Source organism: Glycine soja, chromosome 10 (genome assembly GCF_004193775.1).
Source record: "Glycine soja cultivar W05 chromosome 10, ASM419377v2, whole genome shotgun sequence".
NCBI classification, from domain to species: Eukaryota; Viridiplantae; Streptophyta; class Magnoliopsida; order Fabales; family Fabaceae; genus Glycine; species Glycine soja.
This window is the reverse complement of record NC_041011.1, coordinates 49,911,343-49,923,826: the sequence shown is the minus strand read 5'-3', so window position 1 is coordinate 49,923,826 and position 12,484 is coordinate 49,911,343. Positions and strand designations below refer to the sequence as shown.

The following is a 12,484-nucleotide window of genomic DNA, read 5'->3' as shown; positions in this document are numbered from 1 at the left end:
AAACATAGCTTTTCTATAAATAGCAAGATTTGCTCCATTAAAGTATGCAACCTTTTTTTATATGGTATTTGATACAGTTTTGAGGTCTCGGGCAGATAGTTTAATAGAGGATGTGGTCTGGAATAAAAATTTGCTTTTAATAATGGAGGTTTTTAAATCAAAGTGTCTTACTCGTTTAGAATCAAATTTGCATGTGAGAATGCGGCTTCAAATATTCTGTCTGCCGAGAGAAACATATGGTCATGTCAGCAAGAATAAAATAGAATTTGCACTAGCAGCCGTAACAAAATGTTTTACTTATAGATTTATCGGATAGTTTAATCAAATTGGTTCATCAATAATGTTCTGAAGCAGCTTCCCTTGAATGCAAAAGCACCTTTCTACATGGTTGATTGTCTTGCTTATGTTGGCTAATTTTGGCAAGTTGTCATTCACTTGATTGCTTATGCAAGTGACTTTGATTCACGAGCTTGTTGTCTTAGTTGTTATCGGAAACTCCGTAATTCTCCTTATGGTTATTATGCTCTTTGCATTGCTATTTGTTTGGTCACGTGACAGAGGTAAACTTGTTCTGATTGGAAAAGAAATTTAATTGAAGTTTGAAGCCTCAACAGCCAACCAAACAGATTCATCATCACAACAATCCCCCAACATATGAAGTATAGTCTCAATCTCTGATCTGATTTTCCACACCCGATCTTAATAGGAATAAATATGCCACAGCAATAATTATTTAGCTATTAGCACACACGGTCACGAAGACCACTTCCAAGTTCCAACTCATGTTAGCATCACAACACACTACCTACCTACCAAGTACTCACTAATACTATTTAACATGTGCAGTACTCGTTAGTGAAAGTGGCTCCAAAATCCAGATAGGATGAGTGTGAGGATGAGGGAATCAACATCTTAATATTATAAAGATGCATTTTTTCATCGTCACTACACCCAAATTCAATTTCTATCTACTTTTCAAGTCACAAACAATCAAATATATGAAGTTGAGTAATGTGTTTTTATCATTCAACACACAACATATTATTTAAATCTTGGAATCAATCTATTGAATTAGGTTGATCATTATCAACTATCAGTCTATCACAAAAAATCAGAAAAAATAAAATAAAACAAACAAATGCAGAATGCACAGGATTTAACCCATTTATGTACTATCATGCAAGATTTCTCAAAGAACGAAAGAAAGAAAAAAAAAACAAATGTTATACAATTATCTGCTAGCTAAAATAGCTTAATCTCATTCAGTTTCTTTATCAAAAAAATATTGAAGCATCCTCCTTCCAGATTAGGTCCCTATAACTGAAGATTCTTGCAAAACATGAAATCAACTGCTCCTGTATTATTTCTTCCTCAGGAAGAACAGAATCTGTCTCCCTTCTCAAAGATGTTACTTCTATATCTGCAATTCCACAGGGAACAATGTGCTTAAAGTAGCTCAAATCAGGATCAATGTTAAATGCCATCCCATGAGAAGTGATTCCACTTGATATCCGAACACCAATCGCACCTATCTTCCTTTCTCCAATCCATACCCCAGTCTCACCACTTTGTCCAGGACAAGCTTTCACACAGTATGTAGCAGCCAGTTCAATCATGGTTAACTCAATCTTCTCCACAAAACATCGAGCATTGAGTCCCATGGTGCGGAGCGATATGATAGGATGCAAAATGGCCTGGTAGGGACCATGAAATGTAATGTCTCCTCCCCTTCGCATGTAGTGAAGTTCAGCTCCAATTTTGTCCAACTCTGATGCCAGAAACCTTCAACAAGTCGCCTGAGAATGAAGAACAGGCTTCGAGTCTCTGGTTGAAGTAAAATAGAGAATAGAAAATAGAGATAGAGAAATGGTTGAATCAGTAACAATTGTATTTATGAAAATTGGATCCTTGATTACACAGTAGAATTGAGCTTTTATACTTGCTCAATTTAGAGAAATCATATACAATTTGCTAATTAATGAAACTGATTCTTAACAACCTTCAAACAACTGAATAACAGAAATAACAGAATTGTCAACTTGGCTTTCACGTCAGCACCATGCCATCATAAATTCCTCCATGTAACATATGGTCCCCCTCAAAAACAACCTTGTCCTCAAGGTTGAAAATCTGGAAAACGTAATTGCAAATCATACAGGAACTCCCAAGTTGCATCCTCAGGGAAAGAATTAGCCCAACTCTTGGCTTTCACATCAGCGCCATGCCATCATAAATTCCTCCATGTAACAAACTCGGATTGGGGGATTAACAAATTGTGAACAGTTTGCCTTTTGCCAACAGTGTATGTAGGGGGGTGTTGCAAAGACAGAAGAATAGTATCACATCTCCTATGAAGTTTTCTATCCAAGGCCAGTTTTTCCTGCAGTTTCAATGCATCCAAAGAGTTGACAACTCCTAGTTTCCAGACCTCAAGGCTTCGCAAACCCTTCATTCCCTGTTCACAAAGACATTATTAATTGAATACATAACTTATTCTTATGCTAAGAGAGTGAGAAAGAGAGTTAAGCATTATCACAAACAGGGGCTAGGCAACAGTGACTAAATTGAAATTCCAGTTTGAACCCATCAAATGTGCAAAGAAATGCTTCTATGGGTACTCGGAAATCGATTCTCATTCACTCAACATGCAGCAATCACGGAAGAAAGAAAACCGAAGGAGAAAAAAAGAAAAAAGATATTTACCATAAGGATTGAGAAGTAGAACTGCAACCATAGCTCTGTGATTTCTCAGATACCGTAATTTTATTTCTCAAACGGTTCACTCAAGTGAAAATATCTGTCCGAGTTTAGAAATTTTTCCAAAGATTCGAACTTGAGATAACTGTCTCAAACTCGTTCTGATCCCTCTCGCACGCATGGAACGCCTTGGGTGAGGTTGGGTTCTTTTTTGGTGGGCCAACAACAACTGTATAATTGGTTCAATCAGACAAGTCTTCTAAAAAAGTCTTTTTTTTTTTAAAAAAAAAATGGTCTTATTCAAGTTCAAAAGATGTTTTTTAAGGGGGAGTTCAATGATGGACATAATAATAATAATAGAGGTGAAAAATTATTGCACTCTATACATTCCAATAAAGGGTATGTTTTAGATACGGGAACTTCAAACATTTTCTAAACTCTAGACTCAACTATAGAGGATGTGAAAAATATTTAGGATAAATATTCATTTTGTGCTTAAATTTGATCTTTAAGAGATAAAAAATAAAATTTTATTTTTGAATTTGAAAAAATTGCAACAATTAGTTTTACTGTTAGTTTTTTTCATTAACTCATACATGACACTTCCGGTGATAATGCAATTTTTACAAATTTGGAAATACAATTTTAATTTTTCATATTACAAGATCTCTTGGAAAGATGAGGAAATCAAAGCAACGGCTAAGCGTCTTGTGCACTACACCAAAAGTGATTTTTGGTGGCGGTTATTTTGCCTTTTAATGGCAATAAAATTTGCCACTAAAAGTTAAGGCAACCAAATAATGAATGGTTGTTTTCAGGGTCGGTAACATATTACCGACCATTATAAGAATGTCGGCAAAAGCTCTTTTAAATGCCAGAAATTATCAGCATTTTTAGTAGCAATACTCGCGGCAATATTAATTGACAGTATTGCTAGTAAAAACCAATTCTATTGCCTGCAAAAGGGCCCATTGGTCAACTATGAATATTAAATAATTACAGTGTAATAACCAACCAAATTATTTCTTTTTTTTTCTTTTACAGTCCCAACCAAATTATTTCAATGCCAAGCACAAGTATTCTATTCTGCCTGAGAATGCAGTGCTTGTCTTTGTGCCAACTGCCAATTACAAAACACACGAGAGCAATACAGGCACATATAAATATGTGTAAAAATGGGGGCATTTCGAAAATTGAACTCAGGACCTCTAACACCCTAAGCGAGAATCATACCACTAGACCAAATGCCCACATTGAGACAACAAGGGCAAAGTCAATTCTATGTTTATTTGTTAAAATTGTTTAATTCTCTTCAGTTCTATAGTAAGATTGCACACAAATGACCAGATTTGCTTACCTGGATAGGTAATTGTCAGTCAAGGTACCAAAGGGAGTTTACTCATTTACCACTCTCTTTTTCTCCGTCACAAACAATCATATTGGAGGCATATCACACACTAAAATGTGGGCACCTCTCTCAAGGGAATTTCTTTACCTAGCTTTTTACTTTAGTACTGGACTGTAACATTGTCTCTAGTTTTATAATTTAAGATCAATCATATATTTTTTTTGATAATGAGATCAATCATAATTTACAAATTATTGTATTACATTTTCAGAGGCTGGCTAACTCTGCACTGAAAAATTTCCAGACAAAACTGATAATGTATCACTTCATTCTTCGCAACGGATTCACATGCAGCCTCTGATGCTTATTATTATTTAACTAAACAAACCATGTCAAGCTTGTCAGTTTCCAGAGCTTCAAAAGGCTAAATTTTAGAAATTAAACCTGATGCTTTTTGGTATTTAACTTCACCAAGTCAAGCTTGTCAGCTTCCAAATCTTCAAAGAATAAAAAAAAAGCATTCTGAGATTGAACTTGTGACAAACTCCTTTCCTTGTTCAATTTGAAATTACAGTTGATTAAACAACAGGCACTAACAATGCACAAATTCTTCCTTGTTCAATTTGAAATAACAGTTGATTAATCAAAATCACTTCATGATAGAAGACACTACTAAAATCGTGTATTTGAAACTTAAGATCACATACTACAATCTCAGAGTTGCGACAGATGCTTTCAAACTAGGGGAATGATACAGAAAACAAAGCAACTTCTAAGTGCCTTATGGGAATCTGGTGCTCAACCATTTAGTCTAATACAATCAGATTGTTAAGACTATGATTCACATTTGCACTTTTGGTGGAAGAAATTAAGGTAACTGCAAGTATTCTTTTCTGGCTGAGTATGCAGTGCATCTCTTTATGACTGGTCAACGCCAAAACACAGATGAGAACAATACAGGCACAGATAATTATTTAAAAAATAGGGGCATTCCGAGAATCGAACTCGAGACCTCTCGCACCCAAAGCGAGAATCATACCACTAGACCAAATGCCCACATTGAGGCAGAGGGCTAAGTCAAATCTATGTCTATTTTTTTGTTAAAATTGTTTATGCATGCCACACTGTCTTAAGTTTACAGTAAGATTGCATACAGAATTACAAATGAGCAGATTTGCTTACCTGGACAGGCAATAGTCAGCCAAGATAACTTATTTTTCTAGTCAAGGTATCAAAGAGAGTTTACTTATTTACCCCTGGTTTTATATTTTAAGATCAACTATGACTTTTTTTATTGGACTGTTAGATCAACTACGACTTTTTTATTGGGTTGTTAGATCAACTATGACTTACAACACATTATTATATTACATTTTCAGTAGCAAGCTGTCACTTGGTACTAAAAAATTTCCATACAAAAGTGTTAATGTATCCCATCTCATTCATCCCAATCCATTCTCATTCAGCCTCTGATGCTTATTGTTTTTTAAGTAATACATGATGATAGTTGGTATTTAAGTACAACATTCACAAGTCAAATCAAGCTTGTAGGATTCCAAATCCACAAAATATAGGGCATTCCATGACTGAAATTGGGACCTCTCACACACCAAGTGAGAATCATTCAAACCAAAAGCCTTACATGGAAATTTTGTATTTTCCAATTATATTCACAACTAATAAATTTCTGTGGTGAAATTATTTTAAGGTAGACTCTGAAGTTAAAAAATTTCTCATCTGACTTGTACCACATGATATCAGTAAATTGGTAGCATTCTCCTTTTTTCTACTAGTTGAAACATTACCAATGTTGCAGGGGTCTGAAATCCACTAGCTGTCCACCAACATTGATACAGTTGTTGATTGGCTTATAAAACACTTTAAATCAAAGAAATGAAATTTTGAAATGTGTATCTGTTTGTATGTTGCATTGCAAACTGAACCAAGCTGAATGAAGTAACTTCTGTTGGTGTCATACGATTTTTTCTTTCCTTCTCTGACTGGTTTACATAAAATCAAACACCATATGATTTGATATGTAGGTAATCACATATTACATCTAAGTGTTGTAAAGTATAAAATAAGATACTCACTAATGCTACATGTGTTATGGATTTGAATGATAATTGTTTTTAAGGATTTGATATTTTTGGGTGCCAGGAATCATGGACAACAATTCACAACCTCCTTCCTTATTTAGTTTGAAAAAACATAGTTGATTTAGCAATATTACTTCATTGTAAAATGTAGAGTTCCAATGGCATACTAAGACTTAAGATGACATACCCCAGTCTCAGAGTTGCTGATGCTTGCATTGCAAACTTGTGGAGAGATGGGAAATCAAAGCAACTGGCTAAGTGCCTGGCAAGCTGTCTTGGTTCTCAACTGTGAAGGTTAATTACAGCCAGACTGTTAAGACCGTGATTCACATCTTCTCCTGTTCTGTTGGTGGAAAAAAGGCAAGCACAGGTATTCTATTAAATCTATTCTGCCTGAGAATGTAGTGCTAGTCTTTGTGCCAGTCATGAAAAAACACACATGAGGACAATACTGTTTACAAATAAATAGGGGCATTCCGAGAATTGAACTCGGGACCTCTCGCACCCTAAGCGAGAATCATACCACTAGACCAAATGCCCACAATGAGAGGCAAAGGGCTAGGTTAAATCTATCTCTATTTTTCTGTTAAAATTGTTTATGCATGCCACGTTGTGTTAGGTAAGCAAATGAACAGCCAGCAGACAATAGAAGTGTCCTGCGCGTCAAGAAATTAAAAGAGAATAACTGTAGTTGACTTGGACAGAAAGGTAATTACTAGGCAAAAAAAAATGGGTACTTTTTTTTTGCGTATTGAGCTGCACCCAAGTCCGATAACTAAAGATATTATCCTTTAATAAAAGAATTAAAAAATTAGGTTTTTCATTGATCCTTTTTTAGTATTTTCTCTCATTCACAACACCTAGAATGACACCATAGCTTGCTGAGTATGCAGTGCATCTCTTTATGACTAGTCAATGGAAAAACACACATGAGAACACACAGGCACATATAATTATGTTAAAAAAGGGGCATTCCGAGAATCGAACTCGGGACCTCTCGCACCCAAAGCGAGAATCATACCACTAGACCAAATGCCCACATTGAGAGGCGAAGGGCTAAGTTAAATCTATCTCTAGTTTTCTATTAAAATTGTTTATGCATGCCACATTGTCTTCAGTTCTACAGTAATGAGCATATTTGCTTACCTGGATAGGCAATTGTCAGTCAAGATAACTTATTTTTCTAGTCAAGGTATCAAAGAGAGTTTACTTTTTAACCTGGTTTTATATTGTTATTAGATCAACTATGACTTTTTTTTATTGGGTTGTTAGATCAATTATGACTTACAACACATTATTATCATATCATTCATCCCAACACACTCACAGGCAGCCTCTGATGCTTATTGTTTTTTAAGTAAACAAACTATGCCAAGCTTGACAGCTTCCAAAGATTCCAAAGGCTAAAATTGATAAATAAAACTCTATGGTTGTTGGTACTTAACTACTCCGATTAACAAGTCACGTTTGTCAGAATCCAAATCATGAAAATAGTGGGCATTCCCAGACTGAACTTGGAACCTTTCCCAACCCAATCAAGAATCAAATCCATATGATTAGACCAAATGCTTTATTAAGCAAAAAAAAAATTGTTTGCTAATTATATTAAAAACTTATAAATCAATTTGGTGAAATTATTATTAAGGTATGTAAACTCTGAAGTTAAAAATTCGCTTCTAATTTATGTTGGTTAATTTGAAAATCAAGATAATATTGAATAAATATGAAGTCGTGTATAACACTTTCAAATTGAATCAAATTTCGGGGTTCAACTAAAATTGTTCAATCGGATAAAATCAGAAGATTATACTGCAAGAGTTTTGTTTTGGTCTTGTATATTTTGTCACCCGTTATGCTTTCTGAACCAGAATGATTATTTATGATCAAAGAACAGGTGGTTTTTTGCGGTTGATGGAAGTTTTATCTTTTTTAAAAACTGCCTTTTCCTGAAAGTCACTTCCATGTAATTTCCAAAATTTGCCTAAACCGAACATCTCGTTATTACATTAAAACAAGCGTGCACTCTTATTTTAACATAATAAAGAGATCAATTATACTAAAATGTCCAACAATTTATATATCTGACTTTTACCACATCACATCTTAAAATGGTAGTAGCATTCTCCTTTTCACAATTTGAAATATTACTTCTACTTTTAAGGTTGTTTCTTTTTCATAAGTTAAGGGGATGAAATTAATCAGTGTTGGAGAACTTGAGCACCATATAATTGAGGAGAAATTCATAAACCTGAGTCTTAAGGTTTTGAGTTGAAGGGTGGTGTCAAGTTCCCTTATGCGGTGGCTCATGGTCCAGCGGTGTAAATCTATCCAGTGTTTACTCTCCTCGAATTCCCCAACAACTGGTATCAGAGCCGATGGTTCGACTTGGTGACCGGCTCAGACGAGTAAGATGAGGATGATGGGCTATACTCGTGGATGACTTCCGCTCGAGGGGGGAGGCTATCATGTGAAAAAAACTCACACTTGAAGGGGTGATTGTTGGGTTACAAGTGTGAGGTGAAGTCGCACATCAGGCAAAAGTGGAAAAGTTAAGCACCATACAAGTGAGGAGAAGACCCATAAACCTGAGTCTTAAGGTTTTGGGTTGAAGTGTAGTGTCAAGTTCCCTTATGCGGTGGCTCGTGGTCCACCGGTGTAAATCTATCCGGTGTTTACTCCCCTCGAATTCCCCAACAGTTTGTTGCTTCATGATCTCTTAAAAGAACTCCACCAACATTGATACAGTTGTTGATTGGCTTATACAACATTTTAAGTCAAAGAACTGAAGCTTTGCAATATGAATCTGTTTGTATGTTGCATTAGAGACTAAAGCAAACTGATTGAAGTAATTTCTTTTGGTCTAAGATATACTAGTTTTTCTTTTATTTTTCTGACTAGCTTACACAAAATCAGACACACCATGTGATTTGATACGTAGGTTATCACATATCACATCTGAGTGTTGTATATTATAAAATAAGATGGACACGAATAAATAATTGTGCAATGTGTGCGCATAACATTTTGTAAAGATTGATACTTTAGGGTGCTAGGCCTCATTGAAAGGACAACTCACAACCTCCTTATTCAATCTGAAATAACAGTGAATTTAGCAATCTTACTTTATTGTAGAATGAAGAGTTCAAATGGTGTAGTTGAGACATAAGATCACATACCACAACCTCAGTGTTGTGACTGATGCTTGCAAACTAGTGGAGAGAAACAGAAATCTAAGTAACTTCTAAGTGCCTCTTACAATGTTGTCTTGATGATCATAGTGAAAGCTAATACAGCCAAATTGTTAAGACTAATTTACATCTTTTCCTATTCTTTTGGTGGAAAAACACAACTGCAACTATTTATTTCTGGCTGAGAATGAAGTACATGTCATTGTGCCTAGTCAATGACAAACACAACATGAGAATAACACAGGTGCAGATAAAAATGAAAAAAAAATAGGGGCTGAGATTGAAGTGAATGTCTTTGTGCATGCCTAGTCAATGACAAACACACATAGAAATAATACAGGCACAGATAAAAATGAAAAGATAGGGGCATTCTGAGAATTGAACTCGGGACCTCTCGCACCCAAAGCGAGAATCATACCACCAGACCAAATGCCCACATTGAGAGGGAGAAGAAGGCTAAGGGAAATCTATGTTTAGCTTTCTGTTAAAAAATTTTATGCATGCCACATTGGCTTCAGACAGTAAGATTACATGAGTGACCAGATGCCTAGATTTGCTTACCTGGATAGGCAATTGTCAATCAAGATTAACTTGTTTTTCTAGTCAAGGTATCAAAGACTTAGCTTCTTTAACCCTCTGATTTTATATTTTTAGACCAACTTTGACTTGTAACATATTATTTTATTACATTTTCAGTGGCAAATTGTCACTTAGTACTGAAAAACTCCCAGCCAAAACTGTTAAATTGTTAATGTATCCCATCATTCATCCCAATTAATGCATTTTCATTCAGCCTCTGATGCTTATTGTTTTTTAAGTAAACAAACTAACATTGATACAGCTGTTGATTGGCTTATTAAACATTTTAAATCATAGAAATGAAGTTTTGCAATGTGTATCTGTTTGTATGTTGCATTGCAGACTGAAGCAAGCTTAATGAAGTAACTTCTGTTGGTGTCATACTATTTTTTCTTTCCTTCTCTGACTGGTTTACATCAAATCAAACACCATGTGATTTGATATGTAGGTAATCACATATTACATCTAAGTGTTGTAAAATATAAAATGAGATACTTGCTAATGCTACATGTGTAAGGGATATGAATAATATTTGTTTTTAAGAATTTGATATTTTTGAGGTGCCAGGCATCATGAACATACTTAGACTTAAAGATCACATATTCACATACCACTATCTCAACATCCTTGCTTATTTAGTTTGAGAGAACATTGTTGAATTAGCCATGCCACTTCATTGTAGAATGTAAAGTTCAAATGGCATACTTAGACTTAAAGATCACATATTCACATACCACAATCTCAGTGTTTTGACTGATGCTTTAAAACTTGTGGAGAGATGGGAAATCAAAGAAACTTCTAAGTGCCTCGTGGCAAGCTGTCTTGGTGATCAACTGTGAAGGCTAATTACAGCCAGATTGTTAAGACTGTGATTCACATCTTCTCCTGTTCTTTTGGTGGAAAAAAGGCAACCACAAGTATTCTATTCTGACTGAGAATGCAGTGCTTGTCTTTGTGCCAGTCAATGACAAAACACACATGAGGACTTGAGGACAATACTGTTACAGATAAATATGTGAAAAGAATTGAACTTGGGACCTCTCGCACCTTAAGTGAGAATCATACCACTAGACCAAATGCCCTGCTATGTAATTTTTGTTGTTTGCTAATTATTAGACTACTAAATTGACTGGAGAAATTTTGGATGAATTATGAAGTTGAAACATCGTTTCTGGAAAGGTTTAGAATATGTTATAGCAAGTTGATCCTTCGAGCAAGCAAATGAAATCTTGATGTGAGATAGGATTTTTTTTCTCTAATATAACGGCAACCGACTTTTATATGCTTTGTTCTCCTGTGAGAAACTGGATTGGAAGAGAGATACAAGGCTAACTGAATATATGAAAAATTGTAACTTCTGAAGTAATGTTTTGCCATAAGAGTTTGCATGAGGCGTGAGTCATGACTTGATATTTGGCTTTTATATTTGATTTGATAACAATACTTTATCTGGCAATAATACTTCTCAGTCTTGCATGAGATAAGGTTACCAACCATGAAAACACATTAAATTGTAGCCGGTTGCCAATCAATTGCATCACCTACTCAATTTACATCTATACATCTGACTTTTACCACATGGCACCCCCTAAAGAATAGTGGCAATCTCTTTTTTACTACAACCTGAAACAATATTACTTGTACTTTTAATGTTGTTTCATAAGTGAAGGGGGCTGAAATCCATTTTATTGGTGACTTGCTGTCATACTAATTTTTCTTTTCCTATTTTGGCAGAGTTACATAAAATCCAGACAGCATTTGAGTTGATATATGGGTTATGACGTATTTAAATCTGAGTGTTGTAAATCATCATTAAGATACTTGATTCACATCGTCTCCTGTTAATAATGCAGAGCAGGTCTTTGGTGGAAGAAATGGAACTGCAATTCCTTTCTGGCTGATAATAATGCAGAGTAGGTCTTTGACATATTCAATCTTTCAATAACAAAACAAACTTGAAATAACAAATGCGCTGATAAATATGAATAAAAAAGGGGCATTCCGAGAATCGAACTCGGGACCTCTCGCACCCAAAGCGAGAATCATACCACTAGACCAAATGCCCTACTTCTATACTTTTGGTGTTTTCTAATTATCATCCTATGAAATTCACTGGTGAAATTTTGGATAAATTATTGTATAAAGTTGCTGAAAGGTAATTAATAGATCATAACTACTCTATGACATCACAGTACACTTGTCACTAAGATATTGGTCATTTGACAACATGTACCAAAATATGTTATCCATAACATGTACTGAAGGAAAAACCAAAGTTGAAACATCGTTTTTGTGTACCTCTTATTTTTCGCACACATTGTCATTAAAATGGTAGTAGCATTCTTATTTCTAATTTCGTTTTAACATGTATAAGTGACATTCCGAATTATTTTTAGCTTTTTACACACAAGTGCAGTTTGTTACCATCATGGCATCATCAAATCTTTATCTAAAACTATAAACAAACAAATGACAATATTTTTCTCTAAATTCATATCCAATAGGATTTTATTTGGTGAATTTTCTGAGCAGGACTGAAGAAAAAGAACATAATCATTCTTCTCATCTAACGT

General features: G+C 34.9%; 1 protein-coding gene and 5 non-coding genes across 6 annotated transcripts; all 6 read right to left on the bottom strand.

The window, feature by feature from the left end:
• Nucleotides 1-1,053: 1,053 nt before the first annotated feature.
• On the bottom strand, nucleotides 1,054-2,938 carry LOC114370474 (octanoyltransferase LIP2, mitochondrial-like). The gene is made up of 3 exons (XM_028327836.1): nucleotides 2,704-2,938; nucleotides 2,249-2,455; nucleotides 1,054-1,766 (listed from the first exon to the last, which is right to left on the bottom strand). The coding sequence occupies exons 1-3, from the start codon at nucleotides 2,704-2,706 to the stop codon at nucleotides 1,275-1,277; spliced, it is 702 nt and encodes a 233-aa protein (XP_028183637.1). The 5' UTR covers nucleotides 2,707-2,938; the 3' UTR covers nucleotides 1,054-1,274.
• Nucleotides 2,939-5,029: 2,091 nt separating this feature from the next.
• On the bottom strand, nucleotides 5,030-5,101 carry TRNAP-UGG. The gene has a single exon. It is a non-coding gene; the product is annotated as a tRNA-Pro (tRNA).
• Nucleotides 5,102-6,612: 1,511 nt separating this feature from the next.
• TRNAP-AGG lies at nucleotides 6,613-6,684 on the bottom strand. The gene has a single exon. It is a non-coding gene; the product is annotated as a tRNA-Pro (tRNA).
• Nucleotides 6,685-7,110: 426 nt separating this feature from the next.
• Nucleotides 7,111-7,182, bottom strand: TRNAP-UGG. Its single transcript has one exon. It is a non-coding gene; the product is annotated as a tRNA-Pro (tRNA).
• Nucleotides 7,183-9,695: 2,513 nt separating this feature from the next.
• Nucleotides 9,696-9,767, bottom strand: TRNAP-UGG. Its single transcript has one exon. It is a non-coding gene; the product is annotated as a tRNA-Pro (tRNA).
• Nucleotides 9,768-11,904: 2,137 nt separating this feature from the next.
• On the bottom strand, nucleotides 11,905-11,976 carry TRNAP-UGG. The gene has a single exon. It is a non-coding gene; the product is annotated as a tRNA-Pro (tRNA).
• Between the last annotated feature and the right edge of the window lie 508 nt (nucleotides 11,977-12,484).